This window comes from Nerophis ophidion, linkage group LG07, assembly GCF_033978795.1.
Source record: "Nerophis ophidion isolate RoL-2023_Sa linkage group LG07, RoL_Noph_v1.0, whole genome shotgun sequence".
Classification (NCBI taxonomy): Eukaryota; Metazoa; Chordata; class Actinopteri; order Syngnathiformes; family Syngnathidae; genus Nerophis; species Nerophis ophidion.
The window spans coordinates 11837891-11863516 of NC_084617.1; the positions used below are offsets into that span (position 1 = coordinate 11837891).

The 25626-nt window shown below is 42.0% G+C and overlaps 2 protein-coding genes across 4 annotated transcripts in view; one reads left to right on the forward strand and one right to left on the reverse strand.

Annotated features, from left to right (window-relative positions):
- The window catches only part of mylk5 (myosin, light chain kinase 5), a 256924-nt gene that overhangs the window by 194083 nt on the left and 37215 nt on the right, over positions 1 to 25626 (reverse strand). For 2 of the 3 annotated variants that reach the window (XM_061905341.1, XM_061905342.1), the window contains 3 exons: positions 21679 to 21766; positions 21464 to 21604; positions 14912 to 15174 (listed from right to left, as the gene is read on the reverse strand). The exons of the other annotated variant lie outside the window; for it this stretch is intronic. In XM_061905341.1, coding sequence (XP_061761325.1) covers positions 14963 to 15174; positions 21464 to 21604; positions 21679 to 21766 — 441 coding nt within the window. In that variant the 3' untranslated portion in view covers positions 14912 to 14962. Of the gene's footprint in view, positions 1 to 14911; positions 15175 to 21463; positions 21605 to 21678; positions 21767 to 25626 lie in introns of those variants that run through there. 3 annotated transcript variants of the gene reach the window in all.
- LOC133555888 (coenzyme Q-binding protein COQ10 homolog, mitochondrial-like) lies at positions 3298 to 12723 on the forward strand. Its single transcript, XM_061905348.1, has 5 exons — positions 3298 to 3507; positions 9169 to 9324; positions 9382 to 9577; positions 9663 to 9755; positions 12396 to 12723. The coding sequence occupies exons 1-5, from the start codon at positions 3419 to 3421 to the stop codon at positions 12546 to 12548; spliced, it is 687 nt and encodes a 228-aa protein (XP_061761332.1). The 5' UTR covers positions 3298 to 3418; the 3' UTR covers positions 12549 to 12723.

Here is a 25626-nt window from a genome sequence, read left to right on the forward strand (position 1 = left end):
TGGAGACTCCCGAAGTTTAGTGCCCTTCCCGAAAATCTCCCTGGGCAACCATTCTCCCGATTCCCAACCGGACAACAATATTGGGAGCGTGCCTTAAAGGCACTGTCCTCTACAACATGCCGTCACGTCTTCTTTTCCTCCATATAAACAGCGTGCTGGCCAAGTCACATAATATATGCGGCTTTCACACACACACACTTGGTCAACAGCCATACAGGTCACACTGAGGGTGGCCGTATAAAGAACTTTAACATGGTTACAAATATGCGCCACACTGTGAACCCACACCAAACAAAAATGACAAAACACATTTCGGGAGAACCTCCACACCGTAACCCAACATAAACACAACAGAACAAATACCCAGAATCCCTTGCAGCACTAACTCTTCCGGAATGCTACAATATACACCCCCCCGCTACCACCAAACCCCGCCCACTTAATTTTTATTTTATTTTCGAATTTATTAGCCTGTGGAAAAAGTTAATGTTGATATTTACCTCAGAAGGCTGCGAATAGAAAAGAGGCATTCATTTTTTTAATCCACTAATGTTTTTTCGTTTGTTTTTTGAAAGTTGATTTTGCACTATTACGTTATATAAGCTCTGCCTGTTCCATGGGAGGAAGCCCGAGTACCCGGAGAGAACCCACACAGTCACGGGGAGAACATGCAAACTCCACACAGAAAGATCCTGTGCCCGGGATTGAACCCAGGATTACTCAGGACCTTCGTATTGTGAGGCAGATGCACTAACCCCTGTTCCACCGTGCTGCCCTATTTAAGCCTTGCTTGGTCAATATTCATTGCAAAACGTGTTTGGGTCCCTAATTAAAGGTTAATTTGTTCAAACTTGGCCCGCGGCTTTGTTCAGTTTTAAATTTTGTCCCACTCCGTATTTGAGTTTGACACCCCTGCACTAAATGGTAACACCCGAGTAAGTTTTTCAACTTGTTTAAGTTTAAGCCACGTTAATGAACATGTGATTTTAAGTTTGTGTTATTGTGTTGAAACAAGGACGTTTCTTTTTGTAGGAGGGGAGGTATTTAACATATTTTTAAGGGCTTTCCTCAAGTTCCTGTTATAAGCTGTTTTACAGTATATGCCTTGAGCTCTTATTTTGAAGGCGCTAAGAGCGGAAGTGGTGACACGTCGGAGTGGAGCGGAGGTTTTGAAACAAAAGTAAATAAAGTGGTCCTCGTGTAAAACTGGAGCCTCCGTGTTTGTTATTTTTTTGTAATTTTATACAGTACAGGCAACATATATAAACCCTCGGTTACAGTAAAACCCATGTCACGTGACTCCAAACTAGACACCTCATTGGCTGGTTTTGAGACATGGATTTTTTTTTAAAAACACTACTTTAATAAACTGAATTTTTATACACAAACATTTTGATGTGTTAAAATGATCAGCATGTAAAAATTAACAGCGAAAAAATAAATTTGGTGTCAAAAAAAAGAATTTGTCGTAAAGACACGATTTAAAGGCTTACTGAAGACATTTTCTTATTTAAACGGGGATAGCAGGTCCATTCTATGTGTCATACTTGATCATTTCGCGATATTGCCATATTTTTGCTGAAAGGATTTAGTAGAGAACATCGACGATAAAGTTCGCAACTTTTGGTCGCTAATAAAAAAGCCTTGCCTGTACCGGAAGTAGCAGACGATGTGCGGGTGACATCACGGGTTGAGGAGCTCCTCACATCTGAACATTGTTTACTATCATGGCCACCAGCAGCAAGAGCGATTCGGATCGAGAGAGCGAAGATTTCACCATTAATTTGAGCGAGGATGAAAGATTCGTGGATGAAGAAATTGAGAGTGAAGGACTAGAAAAAAAAAACAAAAAAAAAATAGACGGCAGAGCGATTCAGACGTTATTAGACAAATTTACTAGGATAATTCTGGAAAATCCCTTATCTGCTTATTGTGTTACTAGTGTTTTAGTGAGATTATATGGTCGTACATGTACAACCTGATGGTCGGAGGGGTGTGGCCACGGGTGTGGTGACCGCCAGCGTCGGCTGCATTCCTCGAGGCGAATGCAGCCGATGCTTCCTCCATGTTGGAAGCATCGGACGGTCGGGGGCGGCCGGTGGGAAGAGGCAAGAGAGTCCGCAGCAGCCTCTTTGACAGATGCAGGTGGAACGGTGCAAGCTCTCCGCTCATGTCTACGGTAAGAGCCGACTTATTACCACCATTTTCTCACCGAAACCTGCCGGTTGACATGTGGTAGGGAACCATGTTCGCTTGACCACTCTGTTCCATAGTAAAATAAATATAATATATTATATATATAAAACAATATATATAAAACAATATATATATATAAAACAATATATATATATATATATATATATATATATATATATATATATATATATATATATATAAATAAATCGGCCCAGGCTCAGACCGATTTTTATATTTTATTTTATTTTAATCTTCTATTTTTTTTTCTCCCATTCCCCCCCACTTGTTTACCTGTATCTCACCTTTTTTGTAAGGGGTGCTAGAAGCCGGCAGATCCGTCAGCGATCCTGTTCTGTCTCCCTGTAATGTTTGTCTGATCTTGAATGAGGATTGTGCTAGAAATTTTCTGAATGAACTCTCCTGAAGGAATAAATAAAGTACCATCTAATCTAATCTAATCTAATCTAAAGCTTCACCGTCATCTTTCGGGAATGTAAACAAGGAAACACCGGCTATGTTTGTGTTGCTAAAGGCGGCCGCAATACACCGCTTCCCACCTGCATCTTTCTTCTTTGACGTCTCCATTATTCATTGAACAAATTGCAAAAGATTCAGCAACACAAATGTCCATAATAATGTGGAATTATGTGATGAAAAGAGACGACTTATAGCTAGGGAACGGTGCTGGACCAAAACGTCCTCTCCAATGATACTTCCGCGCGATATTTAAAATTGCAATTTAGTAAACTAAACCGGCCGTATTGGCATGTGTTGCAATGTTAATATTTCATCATTGATATATAAACTATCAGACTGCGTGGTGGGTAGTAGTGGGTTTCAGTAGGCCTTTAACCTCCATGTTATATATACCCTTGTACCACTGTACGTGTACCCTTGTTTGCCAAAAAAGACACAAAAACTGCTATTAAGTAATCCTCAAACCTCAATATTGTCTGCTTTGTCTCAATAAAGTGTTGAATGGAAATGATGAGTAACATTGTAGTCATTTGAAATGACGTAATATAGCAAGCTCACCCATCTCGCGCTGTGATTGGTCCAGATCTCCGTGACGTCACCACACAGGCTTGGCTGGGAGTGGAAGAGATGCCGGTTTTTTTTTTTTTTTCAAACAAAGCTGCCGGTTGCTCTTGGTCACTCTACTACTGCGTGAGGGAAAACGGCCCACGTTTGACTTTTTCTTTACCAGTATACTATAATAACTATGACCGTGAAGTCGACGTCGCGTATCGCCAGGAGTCTTTTGGCTGGTTTTCAAGTTGTGCGTGGGAACTTTGAAGCAGGAAATGCCAGGTGAGTCTCGCGCGTCAGCTATTTAGAACTACTTAGTTTTACGTTAACATCCACAGATTCCATCATTTGATTTTTATGTTTAAAATCATACATTGTTTGGCTATTATAATGTCAAATTAATTCCTGTGTCGACAATAAAGTAGTTTGTTCATCTTGGAATAAATTGTGACTTCAAAGGGGAGGCTAAAAAAACATTCCAAACTTAAAAGGCTTACTGAAATGAGATTTTCTTATTTAAACGGGGATAGCAGGTCCATTCTATGTGTCATATTTGATCATTTCGCGATATTGCCATATTTTTGCTGAAAGGATTTAATTGAGAACATCAACGATAAAGTTCGCAAGATTTGGTCGCTGATTAATAAAAGTCTTGCCTCTACCGGAAATAGCAGACAATGTGCGCCTGACGTCACGGGTTGTGGAGCTCTTCAAATCCTCACATTGTTTATAATCATGGCCACCAGCAGCGAGAGCGATTCGGACCGAGAAAGCGACGATTTCCCCATTAATTTGAGCGAGGATAAGATTCGTGGATGAGGAAAGTGAGAATGAAGGACTAGGAGAAAAAAAAGACTCTACAGTGGGAGCGATTCAGATGTTATTAGACAAATTTACTAGGATAATTCTGGAAAATCCCTTATCCGCTTATTGTCAATCAATCATCCATCCAGCCATCCATCCATTTTCTACCGCTTATTCCCTTTCGGGGTGGCGGGGAGCGCTGGCGCCTATCTCAGCTACATTCGGGCGGAAGGCGGGGTACACCCTAGACAAGTCGCCACCTCATCGCAGGGCCAACACAGATAGACAGACAACATTCACACTCACATTCACACACTAGGGACCATTTAGTGTTGCCAATCAACCTATCCCCAGGTGCATGTCTTTGGAAGTGGGAGGAAGCCGGAGTACCCGGAGGGAACCCACGCATTCACGGGGAGAACATGCAAACTCCACACAGAAAGATCCCAAGCCTGGATTTGAACCCAGGACTGCAGGACCTTCGTATTGTGAGGCAGACGCACTAACCCCTCTCCCACCGTGAAGCCCGTCAATCAATCAATCAATGTTTATCTATATAGCCCTAAATCACAAATGTCTCAAAGGACTGTACAAACCATTACGACTACGACATCCTCGGAAGAACCCACAAAAGGGCAAGGAAAACTCACACTAGTAAAAAACACTAGTAACACATTGTGTTACTAGCGTTTTAGTGAGATTATATGGTCATACCTGTACAACCGGACCCCGCACCTTTTCTTCAGCACCAGTCGACGGGTGGTGGCGATGTCCATCTCTGCCCTTTGCAAGGGACCCTCTTCGAAACACGATCTTTCGAAATGATCGCTGCATAATACACTGTACTTTGTGTGTGTGGTCCAATACAACCGTGTTTGCTTGACCGCTCTGTTCCATAGTAAAGCTTCACCGTCATCTTTCGGGAATTTACACAATGAAACACCGGTTGTGTTTGTGTACCTTAAGGTGGCCTTAATACACTGCTTCCCACCTACAGCTTTCTTCTTTGACGTCTCCATTATTCATTGAACAAATTGCAAAAGATTCAGCAACACAGATGTCCATAATACTGTGGAATTATGCGATGAAAAGAGATGACTTTGGTGCTGGACCAAAATGTCCTCTACAATGCGGGACGTCACGCGCCATCATACCGCGACGTTTTAGCATTATACTTCTGCGCGAAATTTAAAATTGCAATTTAGTAAACTAAACCGGCCGTATTGGCATGTGTTGCAATGTTAATATTTCATCATTGATATATAAACTATCAGACTGCGTGGTCGGTAGTAGTGGGTTTCAGTAGGCCTTTAATTCCTCTTGTTTGTTAAGAAACTGATTTATGTGCCAAACAATATACAGTCATATCATATACTGCAGGCCTGGGCAATTATTTTGACACGGGGGCCAAATTTTGAGAAAAAAAGTAGTCTGGGGCCAATATATCTGATTTTTAGGAACACTAATATAAATGAAAATAAAGAATGTGGGATTTTCAATATTAACTATGAACGCTAAAACACTGAATATTGACAACATATGAACGTCACACCCCCTCTCCATCGACATCTTTTACAATCAAGCAAAACGCAACGAAAATGCAACAAACACAGTAAAATATGAACGCAAAGGGTAAAAAAAAAAAAAAACACCTACAGTTTGATATATCTGATGTATCATTTAACTGTAGAACGTTGTGGTAAAAATCTCCTTCCGCGTCTGTCCCTGACACCCGCATTTCAGGTTGGCCGCCATGGAAACACTTTGGAAACGCTCCACACCCTCACTGCTTAGTGCCTCGTCTGAGCTGCTGTGATTTAGATTACCATAGTAACTACAAACCCCGTTTCCATATGAGTTGGGAAATTGTGTTGGATGTAAATATAACGGAATACAATGATTTGCAAATCATTTTCAACCCATATTCAGTTGAATATGCTACAAAGACAACATATTTGATGTTCAAACTGATAAACCTTTTTTTTTTTTTTGCAAATAATCATTAACTTTAGAATTTGATGCCAGCAACACGTGACAAAGAAGTTGGGAAATGTGGCAATAAATACTGATTAAGTTGAGGAATGCTCATCAAACACTTATTTGGAACATCCCACAGGTGAACAGGGTAATTGGGAACAGGTGGGTGCCATGATTGGGTATAAAAACAGCTTCCATGAAATGCTAAGTGATTCACAAACAAGGATTGGGCGAGGGTCACCAATTTGTAAGCAAATGGTCGAACAGTTTTAGAACAACATTTCTCAATGAGCTATTGCAAGGAATTTGGGGATTTTACCATCTACGCTCCGTAAAATCATCAAAAGGTTCAGAGAATCTGGCGAAATCACTGCACGTAAGTGATGATATTACGGACCTTTGATCCCTCAGGCGGTACTGCATAAAAAACCGACTTCAGTGTGTAAAGGATATCACCACATGGGCTCAGGAACACTTCATAAAACCACTGTCAGTAACTATAGTTGGTCACTACATCTGTAAGTGCTAATTAAAACTCTACTATGCAAAGCGAAACCCATTTATCAACAGCACCCAGAAACGCCGCCCGCTTCGCTGGGCCTGAGCTCACCTAAGATGGACTGATGCAGAGTGGAAAAGTGTCCTGTGGTCTGAGGAGTCCACATTTCCAATTATATTTGGAAACTGTGGACATGGTGTCCTCCGGAACAAAGAGGAAAATAACCATCCGGATCGTTATAGGCGCAAAGTTCAAAACCCAGCATCTGTGATGGTATGGTGGTGCATTAGTGCCCAAGACATGGGTAACTTACACATCTGTGAAGGCACCATTAATGCTGAATGGGCCATACAGGTTTTGGAGCAACATATACTGCCATTCAAGCAACGTTATCATGGACGCCCATGCTTATTTCAGCAAGACAATGCCACACCACGTTACAACAGCGTGGCTTCATAGTACTCGCGGGTACTTGACTGGCCTGCCTGTAGTCCAGACCTGTCTCCCATTGAAAATTTTGAAACCTAAAATACGACAACAAAGACACCGGACTGTTGAACAACTTAAGCTCTACATAAAACAAGAATGGGAAAGAATTCCACCTAAAAAGCTTAAAAAATGTGTCTCCTCAGTTCCTAAACGTTTATTGAGGGTTGTTAAAAGAAAAGGTGATGTAATACAGTGGTAAACATGCCCTTTCCCAACTACTTTGGCACGTGTTGCAGCCATGAAATTCTAAGTTAATTATTATTTGCAAAAAAAAAAATAAAGTTTATGAGTTTGAACATCAAATATCTTGTCTTTGTCGTGCATTCAACTGAATATGGGTTGAGAAGGATTTGCAAATCATTGTATTCCGTTTATATTTACATCTAACACAATTCCCCAACTCATATGGAAACGGGGTTTGTAGATGACCATAGTAACTAATTAGATTACCATAGTAACTAATATATAATGCAAAACCAAATATTCCAACCATTGAAATACTTTGTATAATTCAAGACTTACGGTCGTTTGAAAACATCACTGCACATCATAATGGCGGCTAGAGTTTCTATCACCCGGCGGGCCGGATTGAAAAGCTTAAAGGGGAACATTATCACAATTTCAAAAGGGTTAAAAACAATAAAAATCAGTTCCCAGTGGCTTGTTTTATTTTTCGACGTTTTTTTTCAAAATTTTACACCTCACGGAATATCCCTAAAAAAATCTTTAAAGTTCTTGATTTTCGCTATTTTCGATGCGACTGTCCATTTCCCTGTGACGTCATACAGGGCTGCCAAAACAAACAACATGGCGGTTACCACAGCAAGATATAGCGACATTAGCTCGGATTCAGAGTCGGATTTCAGCGGCTTAAGCGATTCAACAGATTATGCATGTATTGAAACATGTAGGCAGATAGCGAAAACGAAATTGAAGAAGAAATTGAAGCTATTGAGCGAATAGCTATTGACGCTATTCGGCCATAGCATGGGTGTACCTAATGAAGTGGCCCATAGCATGGCTGCCTTATTAGCATCGCCGGTAAAATGTGCGGACCAAACGATCAGGACTTTCGCATCTGGGGCGGCATAGCCCGGTTGGTAGGGTGGCCGTGCCAGCAACTTGAGGGTTGCAGGTTCGATTCCCGCTTGTGCCATCCTAGTTACTGCCGTTGTGTCCTTGGGCAAGAGACTTTACCCACCTGCTCCCAGTGCCACCCACACTGGTTTAAATGTAACTTAGATATTGGGTGTCACTATGTAAAAGCGCTTTGAGTCACTTGAGAAAAGCGCTATATAAATATAATTCAATTCAATTCAATCTTGTGACACTGGAGCAACTTAAATCCGTCGATTGGTAAGTGTTTGTTTCGCAATAAATGTGAGTATCTAGTTTCAAATGTACATACAGCTAGCGTAAATAGCATGTTAGCATCGATTAGCATAGCATGTTAGCATCAATTATCTGGCAGTCATGCCGTGACCAAATATGTCTGATTAGCACATAAGTCAACAACATCAACAAAACTCACCTTTGTGATTTCGTTGACTTAACCGTTGCAAATGCTTCTGCAGGTTATCCATACATCTCTGTGCCATGTCTGTCTTAGCATCGCCACTCAAATGTGAAGACACTCTGGCAAATTCAATGGGGGTCTGGCGGCAGATTTCTTGCCAGTGGTGCAACTTGAATCCCTCCCTGTTAGTGTTGTTACACCCTCCGACAACACACCGACGAGGCATGATGTCTCCAAGGTTCCAAAAAATAGTCGAGAAAACGGAAAATAACACAGCTGAGACCCGGTGTTTGCAATGTGTTGAAAATTGAAAATGGCGGCTGTGTTACCTCGGCGACGTCACGTTCTGACGTCATCGCTAAAAGACCGATAAACAGAAAGGCGTTTAATTTGCCAAAATTCACCCATTTAGAGTTCGGAAATCGGTTAAAAAATACATGGTCTTTTTTCTGCACCATCAAGGTATATATTGACGCTTGCTTAGGTTTGGTGATAATGTTCCCCTTTAACGGGGCCACAGGTGCCTTAATTTCCCCAGGTCTGATATACTGTATATCGATATTGCATGAGGCTGCAATATATATCGTGATATGGCTTTTAGGCCATATTCTTCACATCTGTATCATAACATTCATCTTCTTGTGATGTCTTACTGCAGACCTGTTGGTCCTGGTGGGGTCCCGGGGACATGGCGTAAAACCACTTGGTCCCAGTGTGGCCCCTCCCACATCAACACCCCCCGCCGCAGTTTCATCAACTTGGCCGCCGCCATCAGTAGTCGCAGAACCGAGTACACCGAGAGCCGGACCTTAGGGTGAGTCCTTTGAGGCGTGAGTAGAAAACACTTGAAGCTAAAAAAGTGTTTTTGCAGGTACACACCCGAGCAGATGTTCAGCGTGGTGTCCAGCGTGGAGAAGTACCAGCACTTTGTGCCCTGGTGCAAGAAGTCCCGCGTGGTCAAGGGGACGACGGGCGGCGGCGTCCGGGTCGAGCTGGAAATCGGTTTCCCGCCCGTGGTGGAGCGCTACACCTCTGAAGTCACCGTGGTCCCCAACCACCAAGTCCGAGTACGTCCGTGCTCACACAACACATTCAAACTACTTGTTAGTTGTTTTTTTTTAACCTCGTTAGTACTTTGTGTTGGGCCAACAGGCTTTGTGTACCGACGGATCCCTTTTCAGCCATCTTGAAACAGTCTGGAGGTTCACACCTGAACCCAAAGACTCCTGCAAAGTGGACTTTTACGTAAGTCCACTCAAATCAGTGAACGCAAGATGCAAGGCGCTCTCTTTGGTTGTGTCCAAACTTTTTCCACTCCGGGCCACACACTGAAAAATCAAAGCAGGCGGGGGTCATTTCGATATTTTTAATTTTTAAAACCAAATCATTATATGTATATTTTTTTCTTCTAGTGAATTATATTTATATAGCGCTTTTCTCTAGTGACTCAAAGCGCTTTACATAGTGAAACCCAATATCTAAGTTACATTTAAACCAGTGTGGGTGGCACTTTGAGCAAGTGGGTAAAGTGTCTTGCCCAAGGACACAATGGCAGTGACTAGGATGGCGGAAGCGGGAATCGAACCTGCAACCCTCAAGTTGCTGGCGCGGCCACTCTACCAACCGAGCTATACCACCCCAGGGTTCCCTTCAAGTTTGGTCACAGTCATAAAGTGTTAAAAAAGTCACATGTTATATTTATATTTTGTTTATTGCAATGCTTAAATCTTTAAATCAACTTCAGGTCCGTCAATATAAAGGTTTTTTTTTTATGTTTTATGTCCTTTTTGTCAAAACTACCCCCCCCGCCCCCCAAAAAAATTAAAAGCCTTAAATAAGTCAATATTAATAACACTGATGATTTTAATTCATTATTATTTTTTGAGTAATGACCGTTTTAAAAAATCCAACTCAAATAATCCAAATATGCCCCACTCATAAAAGTGTTAAAAATAAAACATACATGTTTTTTTTTTTTTTTACAGTCAACGCTTAAGTCTCTCGATCAACTTCAGATCTATCCATCGGTTTATGTTTTTATTATTGTTTGTTTTATGCCCTTTTTGTCAAAACAAGTAATATTTCCCCCCCCCCAAAATATTTCAAAGTGAAATGTTTGATATTAAGTAAGAAGTAATTGAAGCCTTACATAGGCTTTTTGTCAAACCCCGTTTTTTAGGGAAAAAACAAAAAATGTGCGATATTTCCCCCCACCCCTTAAAAAAAAAATTCAAAGTGGAAAATATTTGTTTTGAAGTAATTGGAGCCTTAAATAAGTTCATTTCAAAACAACCTTGATTTTAATTCATTATCATTTTTTGAGCAATGACGGTTAAAAAATCCCACTCAAATAATCCAAACATGCCCCACTCATAAAAGTGTTAAAAATAAAACATTCATTTTTTTTTTTTTACTGTCGACGCTTAAGTCTCTCGATCAACTTCAGATCTATCCATCGGTTATACGTTTTTATTATTGTTTGTTTGTTTTATGCCCTTTTTGTCAAAACAAGTAATATTTCCCCCCCCCAAAAAATATTTCAAAGTGAAATATTTGATATAAAGAAAGAACTAATTGGAGCCTTAAATAGGCTTTTTGTCAAAACCCGTTTTTTAGGGATAAAACAAAAAATGTGCGATATTTTTTCTCCCCCCGCAAAAAAAAATTCTAAATGGAAAATATTTGTTGGGAAGTAATTAGAGCCTTAAATAGGTTAATTTCATTACAACCTTGATTTTAATTCATTATTATTTTTTGAGCAATGACGGTTAAAAAATCCCACTCAAATTATCCAAAAATGCCTCACTCATAAGAAAAGTGTTAAAAATAAAACATCGTTTTTTGTTTTAATTATTATTATTTTTTTACTGGCAATGCTTAAGTCACTAAACCAACTTCAGATCCATCCATCTATCCATCAGTTATACGTTTTTATTATTATTTGTTTGTTTGTTTTATGCCCTTTTTGTCAAAACATGCAATATTTTCCCCCCTAAAAGTATTTCAAAGTGAAATATTTGATGTGAAGTAAAAAGTAATTGTAATAGAATAAGAAGTAATTTAACGTTTATTTTTTGCAGTTTATGTAAAAAAAATATATTGTTAATGTATTTTATATATGTATGTATATATATATATATATATATATATATATATATACATACATACATATACACACACTGTGTGTATATATATATATATATATATACATATATGAAGTGAAGTGAATTATGTATATATTATATATATATATATATACGTGTGTATGTATATGTGTATATATATATACACATGTGTGCGTATATATATACCGTATATGTCTGTGTGTATATATATATATATATATATATATATATATATATATATATATATACATACATACATGTATATTCATATATCATTGTTAATAATGGCCCTCTCACTGCAATGTGGCCCTCAATGAAAATGAGTTTGCCACCCTTGCTCTACATCAACTTCAAATCTATCCATCCAATACGTTTTTATTATTTTTTTGTTTGCTTATTTTATGCCCTTTTTTGACAAAATATGCAATTCCCCCCCAAAAAAATATTTCAAAGTGGAATATTTGATGTGAAGTAAGAAGTAATTGGAGCCTTGAATTGGTCTGTAATTCAAAACAACATTCATTATTATTTTCTGAGCATTGGCAGGTTGATGTTGTTAGTCAACATTGCAGCTTTTTCTCGTTACATTTCACCTGTTTAATTTCTTATTCCAATTTTTTATAGTATTTTTAGAATGTCCTCAAGTATTTGCATCCAGGAAGTGTTGCTTTTTAACAAAGGGGAACGACTTGAGCGGGATTAGGGGTTAAGGAAGACGACCTCGCGGGTGACCTGACGCGACTCTTTTCACCCGTCGCAGGTGTCTTTCGAGTTCAAGTCGCTGCTCCACGCTCACCTGGCCAGCGTCTTCTTCGACGATGTGGTTAAGCAGATGGTCTCCGCCTTCGAATCGCGGGCGGCGGTGCTCTACGGGAACCGGCAGGAGGTGCCGCTGAAGAGGGGGTCGAGGTGACACCGACCCCATGCTGCTTTGCTCTATTTGCACACACTCATAAATTATACTTTCACTTTGAACCTTTTATATATTTATTGTTTGCCACTAATTAATTTATTTCACTTGAATGTGAAAAGATGTCCTCAATAGTTTTCAACTAGTTTCTTTGCAATTAAAAGTTTATTTTTTACAACATTTGTATTGTCAATCGCACCATATTTACAACATACGTTACACATTTTTGAATACATGCCAGCTGGAAAATCAATCTCTATAACAGTTGCGCTATTTTGGCAAAAAATTGTACTAGGAACTTTAAAATCAACTATTTGCTATCGGCATCCATCATGAGCTGACGCAAATGGCGTATTTTTTCATTAATACACATGAATCAGTGTCAGGTTCAAACACTGATGACATATATTAAACAAGACAAAAAGCAAGGAATCAAACAGAGACAGAATTAAATTTGGACTCAGATCTGAGGAGAGACATGGCCACTGTACTCTCTGTACAGTCCTGCACCACGCTCCGCCAAAAGATCGTACTCCTTTTTTTATTTGACTTTCTCCCACCCCTGCCCACAGCTGCTTCCTGAGGGAAGTGGGTCGCAAACAGCGTCGCCTTCGGTTACTGAACAGTTCGAAGAGAGTTTGTCATATAGTGCAAAAAGAGTCTCATAAAATTGTTCAAAGAGAGTCCCATAAATAGTTCAAAAAGAGTTCCTCTGGAAGTTGGGCAGATCCTGCCACCTGTCCACTTTGTAGTCCCAGTGGTAGTTTTACGAGCCTTCTTGGTTGGGTTTCTAAGACAGCCTTTTGTCTTCTTGTCAGTAACACAATGTAATACAAAGTTTTTTGTGATAATTTAGAAACAATTATTCTAACAATCAGTGTTTCTTAACCATAGGGCTGCGGCCCTTTTGTTGTGCTGCAAGTGCCCCTTAGAGCAGTGTTTGTCAACCACTGTGCCGTAAGATACAGTCTGGTGTGTCGTGGGAGATTGTCTAATTTCACCTATTTGGGTTAAAAAAGATATTTTATAAACCAGTAATTATAGTTTCCAAATTATGTGGTGTTGTTGAGTGTCTGTGCTGTCTAGAGCTCGGCAGAGTAACCGTGTAATACTCTTCCATATCAGTAGGTGGCAGCCGGTGCTAATTGCTTTGTAAATGTCGGAAACAGCGGGATGCAGAGTGCAGGTAAAATTGTGTCTAATGCTTAAACCAAAAATAAACAAAATGTTAGTGCCACTCAGAAAAGGCTTTGAAGCTTAGGGAAGGCTACGCAGAACGAAACTAAAACTGAACTGGCTGCAAAGTAAACAAAAACAGAATGCTGGGCTGAACCGATGTTTATTGGGATAAGGTATACATCTGTTCAGTATTTTAATTTTTTTTAATTTTTTTTGTCCTGTCCAGCGTCTCAGGCAAATCATATAGTTGATGTAGATGCCCTGTTCAGATTTACTTTACAAAAGAGAAGTGTAGGATACTTCTCTTGTTGCCTTATTTGAATTTGACTTTAATAAATGTATTTATATTATCATTTGTTCAGTATTTTAACATAAAAGTGTTTGATTGTGAGGCATTAAAAGCCACAAAATGCAACGGGTCCATCAGACCCACAAACGCTGGCTGAGTAACAATATGAACAATACACAAGGGTTAAGGGGTTTTTTAGGCAGTATAGAGCGACTCCTACAAGCTCCGTTGTAAGTGGACTTTTGATCGCATTTATTAGATATTTAGAATGCATTAAAAAAAAAGAAAAAATGTGTAAGGAATGTGAATGATCGGCAAAATTCCAAAGAAAGCATTTCCCCTTTAAAAATCCTGGACAAATCACTTAAAATGTAAGTGTGAATGACTCACGCTGTCGTCGTGCGGGTTCCATGGACCACTCAGGAAGGACATGATTGAGCAGGTTGGACTCTGGTTTATTTTTTTCAAATAAAGCAAGTCTTTTGCACCGTCGCCGCTCCCGCTGCTCGCTCCCTGTCTCTCGCTCTCCGGTCCGCGCTTTAGTCGGCCGCTTCTCCGTCTCTTGTGTCTTGCTTCCTGGTGCTTCTGCTGCGGACTCGCCACCTTTTTCAGCCCCGTTCTCTCTTCCTTATCCCCTTTTATACATTGAGAGGAGATAAGTTGGTTATGTACAGGTGCGTGATCCACGCACCTGAACTCGATTGTGGCGTCGCCACCCACTCGACTTCTCCGCCTCCTCGCCGCCATCTTGGGCTTGCCCTGCCGCTCTGTCGGCCCGTCGGCTCCGCCTCTCCACAGTAAGTTACTACAACTACTATTTCCAATCTTTTTTTGTTTTTTTTAATAATCCCTACTAATTTATTGTTAGAAAATGCTCCCGTAATTCAAAGCGCAGCAGTGTGTGTACGCAGTATCTTTTTATTTGCATCAGAACTATACTCTCAAAAGGTTAATGCGGATTTTGGACAACGAGCGACGCCGAGCAGATCGTCTCTCCGTGCTCGTTCGCGGCTCTGCACGCGTAAATGTTGGAGTCGCCCGGCCCGACTTCGGCCAGGATCAACGTGCAGTGGCCGTCTTCCTCGTACTCGATGCGGACGGAGGGCGACTCTTCCACAGGCTCCCCCCCGCAGAGCCATACCACATCTGGGTCAGGATAGCCTGAATACATAAACACATAAATCAAGCCTGGACAACACTTTTTTTGTTGGCATAAAAGACATTTTAGTTTTTTTTAAGGACTCAAGCATGCTGGTTTTGAAGTCAGAAAACAACAGAGTAATCAATGAAACTAGCATTAATATTTTAGTTGTGGTCAAAAGAACATAATATCATGACTGTCTTGTGCTGTCCATGTAGGTACGGCTCTCACATGGACAAATATATGACCTTGTGGAGGAAAGTTCTGTGGTCAGATGAAAGAAAAATTGAGCTGTTTGGCCACAATACTCAGCAACATATTTGGAGGAGAAAAGGTGAGGCCTTTAATCCCAGGAACACCATGCATACCGTCAAGCATGGTGGTGGTTGTATTATGCTCTGGGACGGTTTTACTGCCAATGGAACTGGCCAGGGGTGGACGAGATCCGCCCGGAGTTCCTTAAGGCTCTGGATGCTGTGGGGCTGTTTTGGTTGACAAGACTTTGCAGCATCGCATGGACATTGATTGATTGATTGATTGATTGATACTTTTATTAGTACATTGCACAGTACAGTACATATTCCGTACAATTGACCACTAAATGGTAATACCCAAATACGTTTTTCAACTTGTTTAAGTCGGGGTCCACGTTAATCAATTCATCGGGGGCGGTACCTCTGGATTGGCAGACCGGGGTGGTGGTTCCTCTCTTTAAGAAGGGGGACCGGAGGGTGTGTTCCAACTATCGTGGGATAACACTCCTCAGCCTTCCCGGTAAGGTTTATTCAGGTGTACTGGAGAGGAGGCTACACCGGATAGTCGAACCTCGGATTCAGGAGGAACAGTGTGGTTTTCGTCCTGGTCGTGGAACGGTGGACCAGCTCTATACTCTCCGCAGGGTTCTTGAGGGTGCATGGGAGTTTGCCCAACCAGTCTACATGTGCTTTGTGGACTTTGAGAAGGCAATCGACCGTGTCCCTCGGGAAGTCCTGTGGGGAGTGCTCAGAGAGTATGGGGTATCGGACTGTCTTATTGTGGCGGTCCGTTCCCTGTATGATCAGTGCCAGAGCTTGGTCCGCATTGCCGGCAATAAGTCGAACACATTTCCAGTGAGGGTTGGACTCCGCCAAGGCTGTCCTTTGTCACCGATTCTGTTCATAACTTTTATGGACAGAATTTCTAAGCGCAGTCAAGGCGTTGAGGGGATCCGGTTTGGTAACCGCAGGATTAGGTCTCTGCTTTTTGCAGATGATGTGGTCCTGATGGCTTCATCTGACCGGGATCTTCAGCTCTCACTGGATCGGTTCGCAGCCGAGTGTGAAGCGACCGGAATGAGAATCAGCACCTCCAAGTCCGAGTCCATGGTTCTCGCCCGGAAAAGGGTGGAATGCCATCTCGGGGTTGGGGAGGAGACCCTGCCCCAAATGGAGGAGTTCAAGTACCAAGGAGTCTTGTTCACGAGTGGGGGAAGAGTGGATCGTGAGATCGACAGGCGGATCGGTGCGGGGTCTTCAGTAATGCGGACGTTGTACCGATCCGTTGTGGTAAAGAAGGAGCTGAGCCGGAAGGCAAAGCTCTCAATTTTCCGGTCGATCTACGTTCCCATCCTCACCTATGGTCATGAGCTTTGGGTCATGACCGAAAGGATAAGATCACGGGTACAAGCGGCCGAAATGAGTTTCCTCCGCCGTGTGGTGGGTCTCTCCCTTAGAGATAGGGTGAGAAGCTCTGCCATCCGGGAGGAACTCAAAGTAAAGCCGCTGCTCCTTCACATCGAGAGGAGCCAGATGAGGTGGTTCGGGCATCTGGTCAGGATGCCACCCGAACGCCTCCCTAGGGAGGTGTTTAGGGCACGTCCAACCGGCAGGAGGCCACGGGGAAGACCCAGGACACGTTGGGAAGACTATGTCTCCCGGCTGGCCTGGGAACGCCTCAGGATCCCCCGGGAAGAGCTAGACGAAGTGGCTGGGGAGAGGGAAGTCTGGGTTTCCCTGCTTAGGCTGTTGCCCCCGCGACCCGACCTCGGATAAGCGGAAGATGATGGATGGATGGATGGAACTGGTGCTTTACAGAGAGTAAATAAAACAAAGAAAAAGGGGGATTACCTCCAAATTTCTTCAAGACAACATAAAATCATCAGCCCGGAGGTTGGGTCTTAGGCGCAGTTGGGTGTTCCAGCAGGACAATGACCCCAAACACACCTCAAAAGTGGTAAAGGAATGGCTAAATCAGGGCTAGAATTAAGGTTTTAGAATGGCTTTCCCAAAGTCTTAACTTAAACGTGTGGACAATGCTGAAGAAATAAGTCCAAGTCAGAAAAACCAACAAGTTTGCTGAACCGCACCGATTTTGTCAGGAGGAGTGGTCAAAAATTTAACCAGAAGCTTGTGGATGGCTACCAAAAGCGCCTTATTGTAGTGAAACTTGCCAAGGGACATGTAAGCAAATATTAACATTGCTGTATGTATACTTCTGACCCAGCAGATTTGCTCACATTTTCCGTAGACCCATAATAAATTCATAAAAGAACCAAACTTTATGAATGTTTTTTTTTGTGTCAAACAAGTATGTGCTCCAATCACTCCATCACAAAAAAATAGAGTTGTAGAAATTATTGGAAACTCAAGACAGCCATGACATTATGTTCTTTACAAGTGTATGTAAACTTTTGACCATTCCTTATAGACACACCATAATAATACTCGTTGTTTAATGCGCCGACAATCCAGCAAGCGGTGTGGCTTCATAGCTTACCGAAGTCGTAGTCAAAATGTTTTGACAGATTTTTGAGCGCCGTGTGTAATGCTCTATATTCTCAATGGAACATTTAAAAATTTAGTGTTGTTTACTGGCGTCAGCTGTAAGTTTACGCGTACCTCTTATGTATGACTGCCATCTACCGGTCACACTTATCATTACACCATGAACCAAATAAAATTGCTGCGAGGTCTGTGAGCACAACCAAAATTATGCCGTACATTAGGCACACAGGGTGACAAGGTGCACTGTTGATTTTTGAGAAAATGAAAGGATTCTAAGTGCGCCTAATAGTCCGAAAAATCTGGTACGTGTTTTTGTAAATGTGGAGGGGGGGGGGGCGTGGTCTGCGGGCCTGCCGCGGAACGGGGTGTGCAAGGACCGGCCTCGAAGACAGTGACAGGTGAGTGGATGGCCCAGGTGGGCCTAGTTATCTAATCACCTGTCGCCTTTATTAGCAGCAGCTGGGACGAGACACGGAGTTGGAGTGGAAGCCAGAGAGAGAGAGAGACACACAGACTTGGGAAAAGACATTTTGCTGGAAAGCAAAAGCCTTGCACTATTTATGGCAATAAAACTGTGTTGTACCCTGAAAAATCTGGGCTCTCGTGGCAGCGTGTGGTGGTCCGAGGAACCCACTGGAGCACGGGCGTCAGCTGTAAGTTTACACGTACCTCTTATGTATGACTGCCATCTACCGGTCACACTTATCATTACACCATGAACCAAATAAAATTGCTGTGAGGTTGGTGAGCACAACCAAAATTATGCCGTACATTAGGCACACAGGGTGACAAGGCGCACTGTCGATTTTTGAGAAAATGAAAGGATTCTAAGTGCGCCTTATAGTCCGAAAAATACGGTGCATGTTTTTGTAACTGTGGAGGGGGGCGTGGTCTGCGGGCCTGCCGCGGAACGGGGTGTGCAAGGACCGGCCTCGAAGACAGCGACAGGTGAGTGGATGGCCCAGGTGGGCCTTGTTATCTAATCACCTGTCGCCTTTATTAGCAGCAGCTGGAACGAGACACGGAGTTGGAGTGGAAGCCAGAGAGAGAGAGAGACACACAGACTCTGAAAAATAAATTTTGCTGGAAAGCAAAAGCCTTGCATTATTTATGGAAATAAAACGGTGTTGTATCATGAAAAAATCTGGGCTCTTGTGGCAGCGTGTGGTGGTCCAAGGAACCCACTAGAGCATGGGTGTCAAACTCTGGCCTGCCATGTAATTTCATTTGGCCCTTGAGGCAATAATAAATGAACATTACAGCTGGCCCGCCAGTATTATACAGTGGCGGTTCCGCTGTATCACCGCATTCAACGCTAATTCTCATACTTGCCATCCCTCCCGATTTTTCCAGGAGAATCACGAATTTCAGTGTCCCACCCCCTTCGGAAATCTCCCGGGGCAACCACTCTCCCAAATTTCCACCTGGACAACAATATTGGGGGCGTGCCTTAAAGGTACTGCTTTTAGCATCCTCTACAACCTGTCGTCACGTCCGCTTTTCCTCCAGAATCCCTTGTAGCGTGCCGGCCCAGTCACGTAATACATGCGGCTTCTACACACACACACAAGTGAATGCAAGGCATACTTGGTCAACAGCCATACAGGTCACACTGAGGGGTGGCCGTATAAACAACTTTAACACTGTTACACCACACTGTGAACCCACACCAAACAAGAATGACAAACACGTTTCGGGGGAACATCCACACCGTAACACAACATAAACACAAATACCCAGAATCCCTTGTAGCATTAACTCTTCCGGGACGCTACAATATACACCCCCCGCTACCAACAAACCTGGATTTTGCATGTCACTATAAAGTTATATAAGCCTTGCTAGTTCAATATTCAATGCAAAACTTGTTTGTGTCCCTATTGAAAGTCAAATACAGAGCGGGCCAAAATTCTAAACTGAACAAAGCCGAGGGCCAAAGTTGAACAACTTAACCTTTTAATAGGGACCCAAACAAGTTTTGCATGGAATATTGACCAAGCAAGGCTTATATAACTTTATAGTGACATGCAAAATCCAGTTTCAAATAATAATAATTAAAAAATATCAATGGCATGTCAAATAAAATAAAAACACAAATTGAATGCCTTTTTTCGGCGGTGGGTTCGAGTTGGGGCGGGGTTTGTTGGTAGCGAGGGATGTATATTGTAGCGTCCCGGAAGAGTTAGTGATGCAAGGGGTTCTGGATATTTGTCCGGTTGTGTTTATGTTGTCTTACGGTGCAGATGTTCTCCCAAAATGTGTTGGTCATTCTTGTTTGCTGTGGGTTCACAGTGTGGCGCATATGTGTAACAGTGTTAACCTTGTTTATACGGCCACCCTCAGTGTGACCTGTATGGCTGTTGACCAAGTATGGCTTGCATACACTTGTGTGTGTGTATGAGCCGCATCTATTTTGCGAGTGGGCCGGCACGCTGTTTTTATGGGGAAAAAAATCGGACGTGGCGACATGAAGAGAACGACAAAAGCAATATTATTGTCCGGGTGGAAATCGGGAGAAATTACGGGAGGGGCACTGAACTTCGGGAGTCTCCCTGGAAAATTGGGAGGGTTGACGAGTATGAGTATTAGCGGTGAATGTGGTGTTACGGCGGCGGGCCAACTCTAATTTTAATTTGATATTGCCCCAAGGGCCAAATTAAATTACATGGCGGGCCAAATATGGCCCGCGGGCCAGAGTTTGACACCCATGCTCTAGTGGGTTCCTCGGACCACCACACGCTGCCACGAGAGCCCAGATTTTTCTGGGTACAACACAGTTTTATTTCCATAAATAGTGCAAGGCTTTTGCTTTCCAGCGAAATGTCTTTTCCCAAGTCTGATCATGGAAATGTATAACAAAGAAAAACAAAAAAAACAATGACAGTGTCAATTGTACGTGGCTTGTAAATATGCATTTTCATGAAAGGAATAAAAATAAATGATGATGATGATGATGATGAAGTCTGTGTGTCTCTCTCTCTCACTGGCTTCCACTCCAACTCCGTGTCTCGTTCCAGCTGCTGCTAATAAAGGCGACAGGTGATTAGATAACAAGGCCCACCTGGGCCATCCACTCACCTGTCACTGTCTTCGAGGCCGGTCCTTGCACACCCCGTTCCGCGGCAGGCCCGCAGATCACGCTCCCCCCCCTCCACATTTACAAAAACACGTACTGTAATTTTCGGACTATAAGGCGCACTTAGAACACTTTCATTTTCTCAAAAATCGACAGTGCGCCAGAGTTTCACACCCATGCTCTACAGTAAACGTCGGCAACAGTTTCGCCTTTTCAACTAACCTAACGAATGATTACTTTTACACATCAACAGCAGATTGCATCCTAATGAAAGGAGCGTGCATGTTTTCCCTAAACCTGAAGTATAACTTGATCACCAGCTAATACATGTGTGTAAAGTTTAAAGACAATTATGGCCTTAAACAACCTAACGTATGAGCTTTACAGGACATAAACAATTTTGCGAGTTATCATCGAACACTCAGTATATGTGATCAGTGGTATAAGGTCCTAAATAAAGTCCGGGCCTACCCGTGACATGACAGGAGAGGTGGGCACTGGATCCTGCAGAGACCGCCTGGTCCTGCAGGGTCTCGGTGAAGCTGGGTGGTCCCTGCATTTTGCGCTCCAAAGCGATCAGGGCGTGTTCGGTCTCTGGTGACAGCGGAGAGTCTAAATCAGGAAAGGAAGGAAGGAGGGTGAAAAGGTCAGCTAAGGACAATAGAAATAGGAGAAACAGGAATCACCTTCAGTTGGGCTGGTGAGTGAAGAGGAGCTGTCCCCTTTGCTCAGCAAGGCCATTCTCTTCAACGCCAGCATGGCCTTCCCTGCTTTCTGCAAGGACATAAGTGATCAAATCCACCTCCAAAACATATCAAATACAGGGCTCGAATTTAACCACGGCGACCGCCCTCGTCTATCGCCCCCAAAAAATTGACCAACATATGCGGTGAGAACATGCCGTGACCGCCCTTGACTTTTTACTTGTTATTGGACTACAGTATAATAATGTGCGATAAAATTCCAGACAGTTAGTAATACCGTCTAATGCAGGGGTGCCCATTACGTCGATCGCGAGCTACCAGTCGACCGCGGGGGGGTGTGTCAGTCGATCTCGAGCCAGGCTTTTAAAAAAAATAGACCTAAAAATTAGTGATCATCAATCTTCACCAAGACGTCACTTAAATGACATTCACGGTACCGGAGGGTCTTGTGAGATGACGCTGGCTGCTGCAAGATCATTATTATGAAAATATGACCGAGAGGAAGGCGAGAAACACTTTTTATTTCAACAGACTCTCGCGCCGTACCTTCCGTCAAAACTCTAAAGGCCGACTGCACATTTCCTATCTTCACAATAAAAGCCATGCTTCATGCTGCCTGCGCTAACTAAATACAGAGTCTGGGAAAACTGGCGTGCACAAGCGATCCCTCAGAAAGCTGGCGTGCACATCACTTGTGCACGCCAGCTTTCCGAGACTCTTATTTTGTTAGCGCAGGCAGCATGAAGCAGGGCTTTTATTGTGAAGATAGGAAATGTGCAGTCGGCCTTTAGAGTTTTGACGGAAGGGACGGCGCGAAAGTCTGTTGAAATAAAAAGTGTTTCTCGCCATTTTTTCATAATAATGAACTGGCAGCGGCCAGCGTCATCTCACAAGACCCTCGGGTGCTGTGAATGTCAATCAAGCAAGCTACGGAATTTGCCGCCAATGTTTTTCTTGTAAAGTGTATGGAAGCTGGATGAATTAGATGCCAAAAACCAACCACTTTCATGTGGTATTGTACAGAAAGGACAACTTTTTTTCTCCTCCATTTGAAAATGTGGGCGTTATCATCATTACTGTCTGATTCCAATCAATGCAAGTCATCAGAATCAGGTAATACACCAACTTATATTCTTGTCTTCGTGAAAGAAAGACATCTATATGTGTTACACATGCTTGTATTATCATTAAACACATTTAACTTGTTTACAAAAATGTCTCTTTCATAAATAAATAAATATAAATGATATATATAAATGAGGTAGATCCCCTCGAGTTGGTCAATTGAAAAGTAGCTCGCCTGTAGAAAAAGTGTGAGCGCCCCTGATCTAATGCATGGATGTCAAACTCTGGCCCTTGAGGCAAATGTGGCCCTTGAGGCAATATCAAATTAACATTAGAGCTGTACTATACAGCGGCATTCACCGCTAGAACTCATAATTGCCAAACCTCCCGATTTTCCAGGGAGACTCCTGAAGTTCAGTGCCCCTCCCGAAAATCTCCCGAGGCAACCATTAGCCCGAATTTCTCCCGATTTCCATCCGGACAACAATATTGGGGGCGTGCCTTAAAGGCACTGCCTTTAGCGTCCTCTACAACCTGTCGTCACGTCCGCTTTTCCTCTTTATTAACAGCGTGCCGGCCAAGTCACATAATAAATGCGGCTTTAACACACAAAAACACACACACAAGTGAATGCAAGGCATACTTGGTCAACAGCCATACAGGTCACACTGAGGGTGGCCGTATAAACAACTTTAACACTGTTACAAATATGCGCCACACTGTGAACCCACACCAAACAAGAATGACGAACCAATTTCGGGACAACATCCACACCGCAACACAACATAAACAATACCCAGAATCCCTTGCAGCACTAACTCTTCCGGGACGCTACAATATACACCCCGGCTACCATCGAACCCCGCCCACCTCATTATTTTATTTTCAAATGTATCAGCCTGTGAAAAAGTTAATGTTTATATTTACCTCAGAAGGCTGCAAATAGAAAAGAGGCATTACTGTTGCGATCTGCTGCTCAGATCTTCACGTGTTTGTTTTTTCATTTCCTGTTTTTATCCATCACTATGGTTACACATCAGTCCACCTGTTAGTCTCGCCCCGCACACCTGCTAATAATTATCACCCTCCTATTTAAGCTCACCTTTTCTGTTCACTCATTCTCGGATCCTAATTTGCCCACGCGCATCAGTGACGACTCTCATCATTCGTATGTATTTTCTCGCTAGCTCTCACGCCAAGCCACTTTATTGTCTAGCTTTCATGCTAAATGTTTTGTTTACTCTTTTGTGTCCTCGTACCAAGTTCTAGTTTTCCTTGTTTTAGCCTAGCTTTCACGCTAGCGTCTTTTGTTTACTTTTTCTCTTTACACCAGTATTTTTGTTCATAGACTTTTGTTATTAAATACCCTTTATCTTACCTATGCTGTGTTCTGCTTCGACGCATCCACGGGAAAACCACACCGGCATTACAATGCCGAAGAAGAGTCTTCACAATTACATTTTTTTTATTTAAATTTTATTTCATATACCATTGATGTTTTTTCGTTTGTTTTTTGAGAGTTGATTTTGTTATATAAGTTATATAAGCGTTGTTTGTTCCATAATCAGTGTAGCAAACTGAGCAATAATTAAAGTTTAATTCATGCACTTTCTCAAGGCTTGAATGTTTGATTCATTCATTGTTATTTCATTTTCAATATTATTATCCCTGGAAAAAGTAAATTTTAATATTTACCTCAGAAGGCTCTAAAAAGAAAAGAGGCATTCAAGTTTTATTTGAGATGCCATTGATTTTTATTTATTATTAGAAACTCGATTTTGCTTGTCACTATAGTTATTTAAGCCTTGCTTGTTCAATTTTCAATGCAAAACTTGTTTGGGTCCCAATAAAAAAAGGTTAATTTGTTCAACCTTGGCCTGCGGCTTTGTTCAGTTTTAAATTTGGGCCCACTCTGTATTTGAGTTTGACACCCCTGGTCTAATGTTTTTATCACCGAAAAAACTTGTCAGTTATTAATGCATTTTCTGCAACACGAAGTCAGGCGCACTAGCGTCGTTTGGCTTGATAATTATGGCGAACAATCTACACGGACTTTGCCGGGGAGATTTCCCCTTCGGAGTAAACTGAGCCAAGCTCTTGGTTTAACGTCATTTTTCTCTCGCTTCCCGCTGTGAGTTTAAGAGCGCACTGCTGTGTTTAGACGGAGACAGGTGTGGACAATATTGGAGACACTTGTCCCCACACTAAAAGTACACAGCAAAGAAGAAAAACTATGTGATATTTTGCAGAAGGCGATGTGCCGAGAACATTATCACGACTTGTTTATAAAGTATTTACTTTGTTGACTTGTATGTTCACTCCTCCTGTATCAGTGTTCAAATAACATCAATACTAGCTGACATTTTTTTGTCATCTCATCAAACTGAACGAAGGTTGTGAAAATTGTGTATTCGATGTGAGAGGTGTCATATCCTCTTTATTTTTGTTGGCCAAACTGTTGTACTGAACCAAGAGAAGAACAGATATTGTTTATTAGACTTTATCTTCATTAGCCAAACCGGTTTGTGTTTTATTTTAATATCAAAAAGTGAACACAACGTTTTTATACATTACTTGTGTTTTTTTCATATCACAAAGGTATTACTTCAAAAAACATTCAGGCGACACAGCATTTTGTTAATGTGTTATTGTGCATAGTTCATTCCTATATGACATATTTCTGCTCAAACTCTGAATGGATCCGTCCCGATGCAGCATTTACATGTGTATATGAATGTACATAACTTAAAAACCTAAATAATTTAAAAAATACCTCCCTCTATCATAAAATTAAAAGATATAGCTAGAGATATCATGAAATGATGAAAAACTGCCAAGTTTAGTATATTAGTAATAAATACAAAC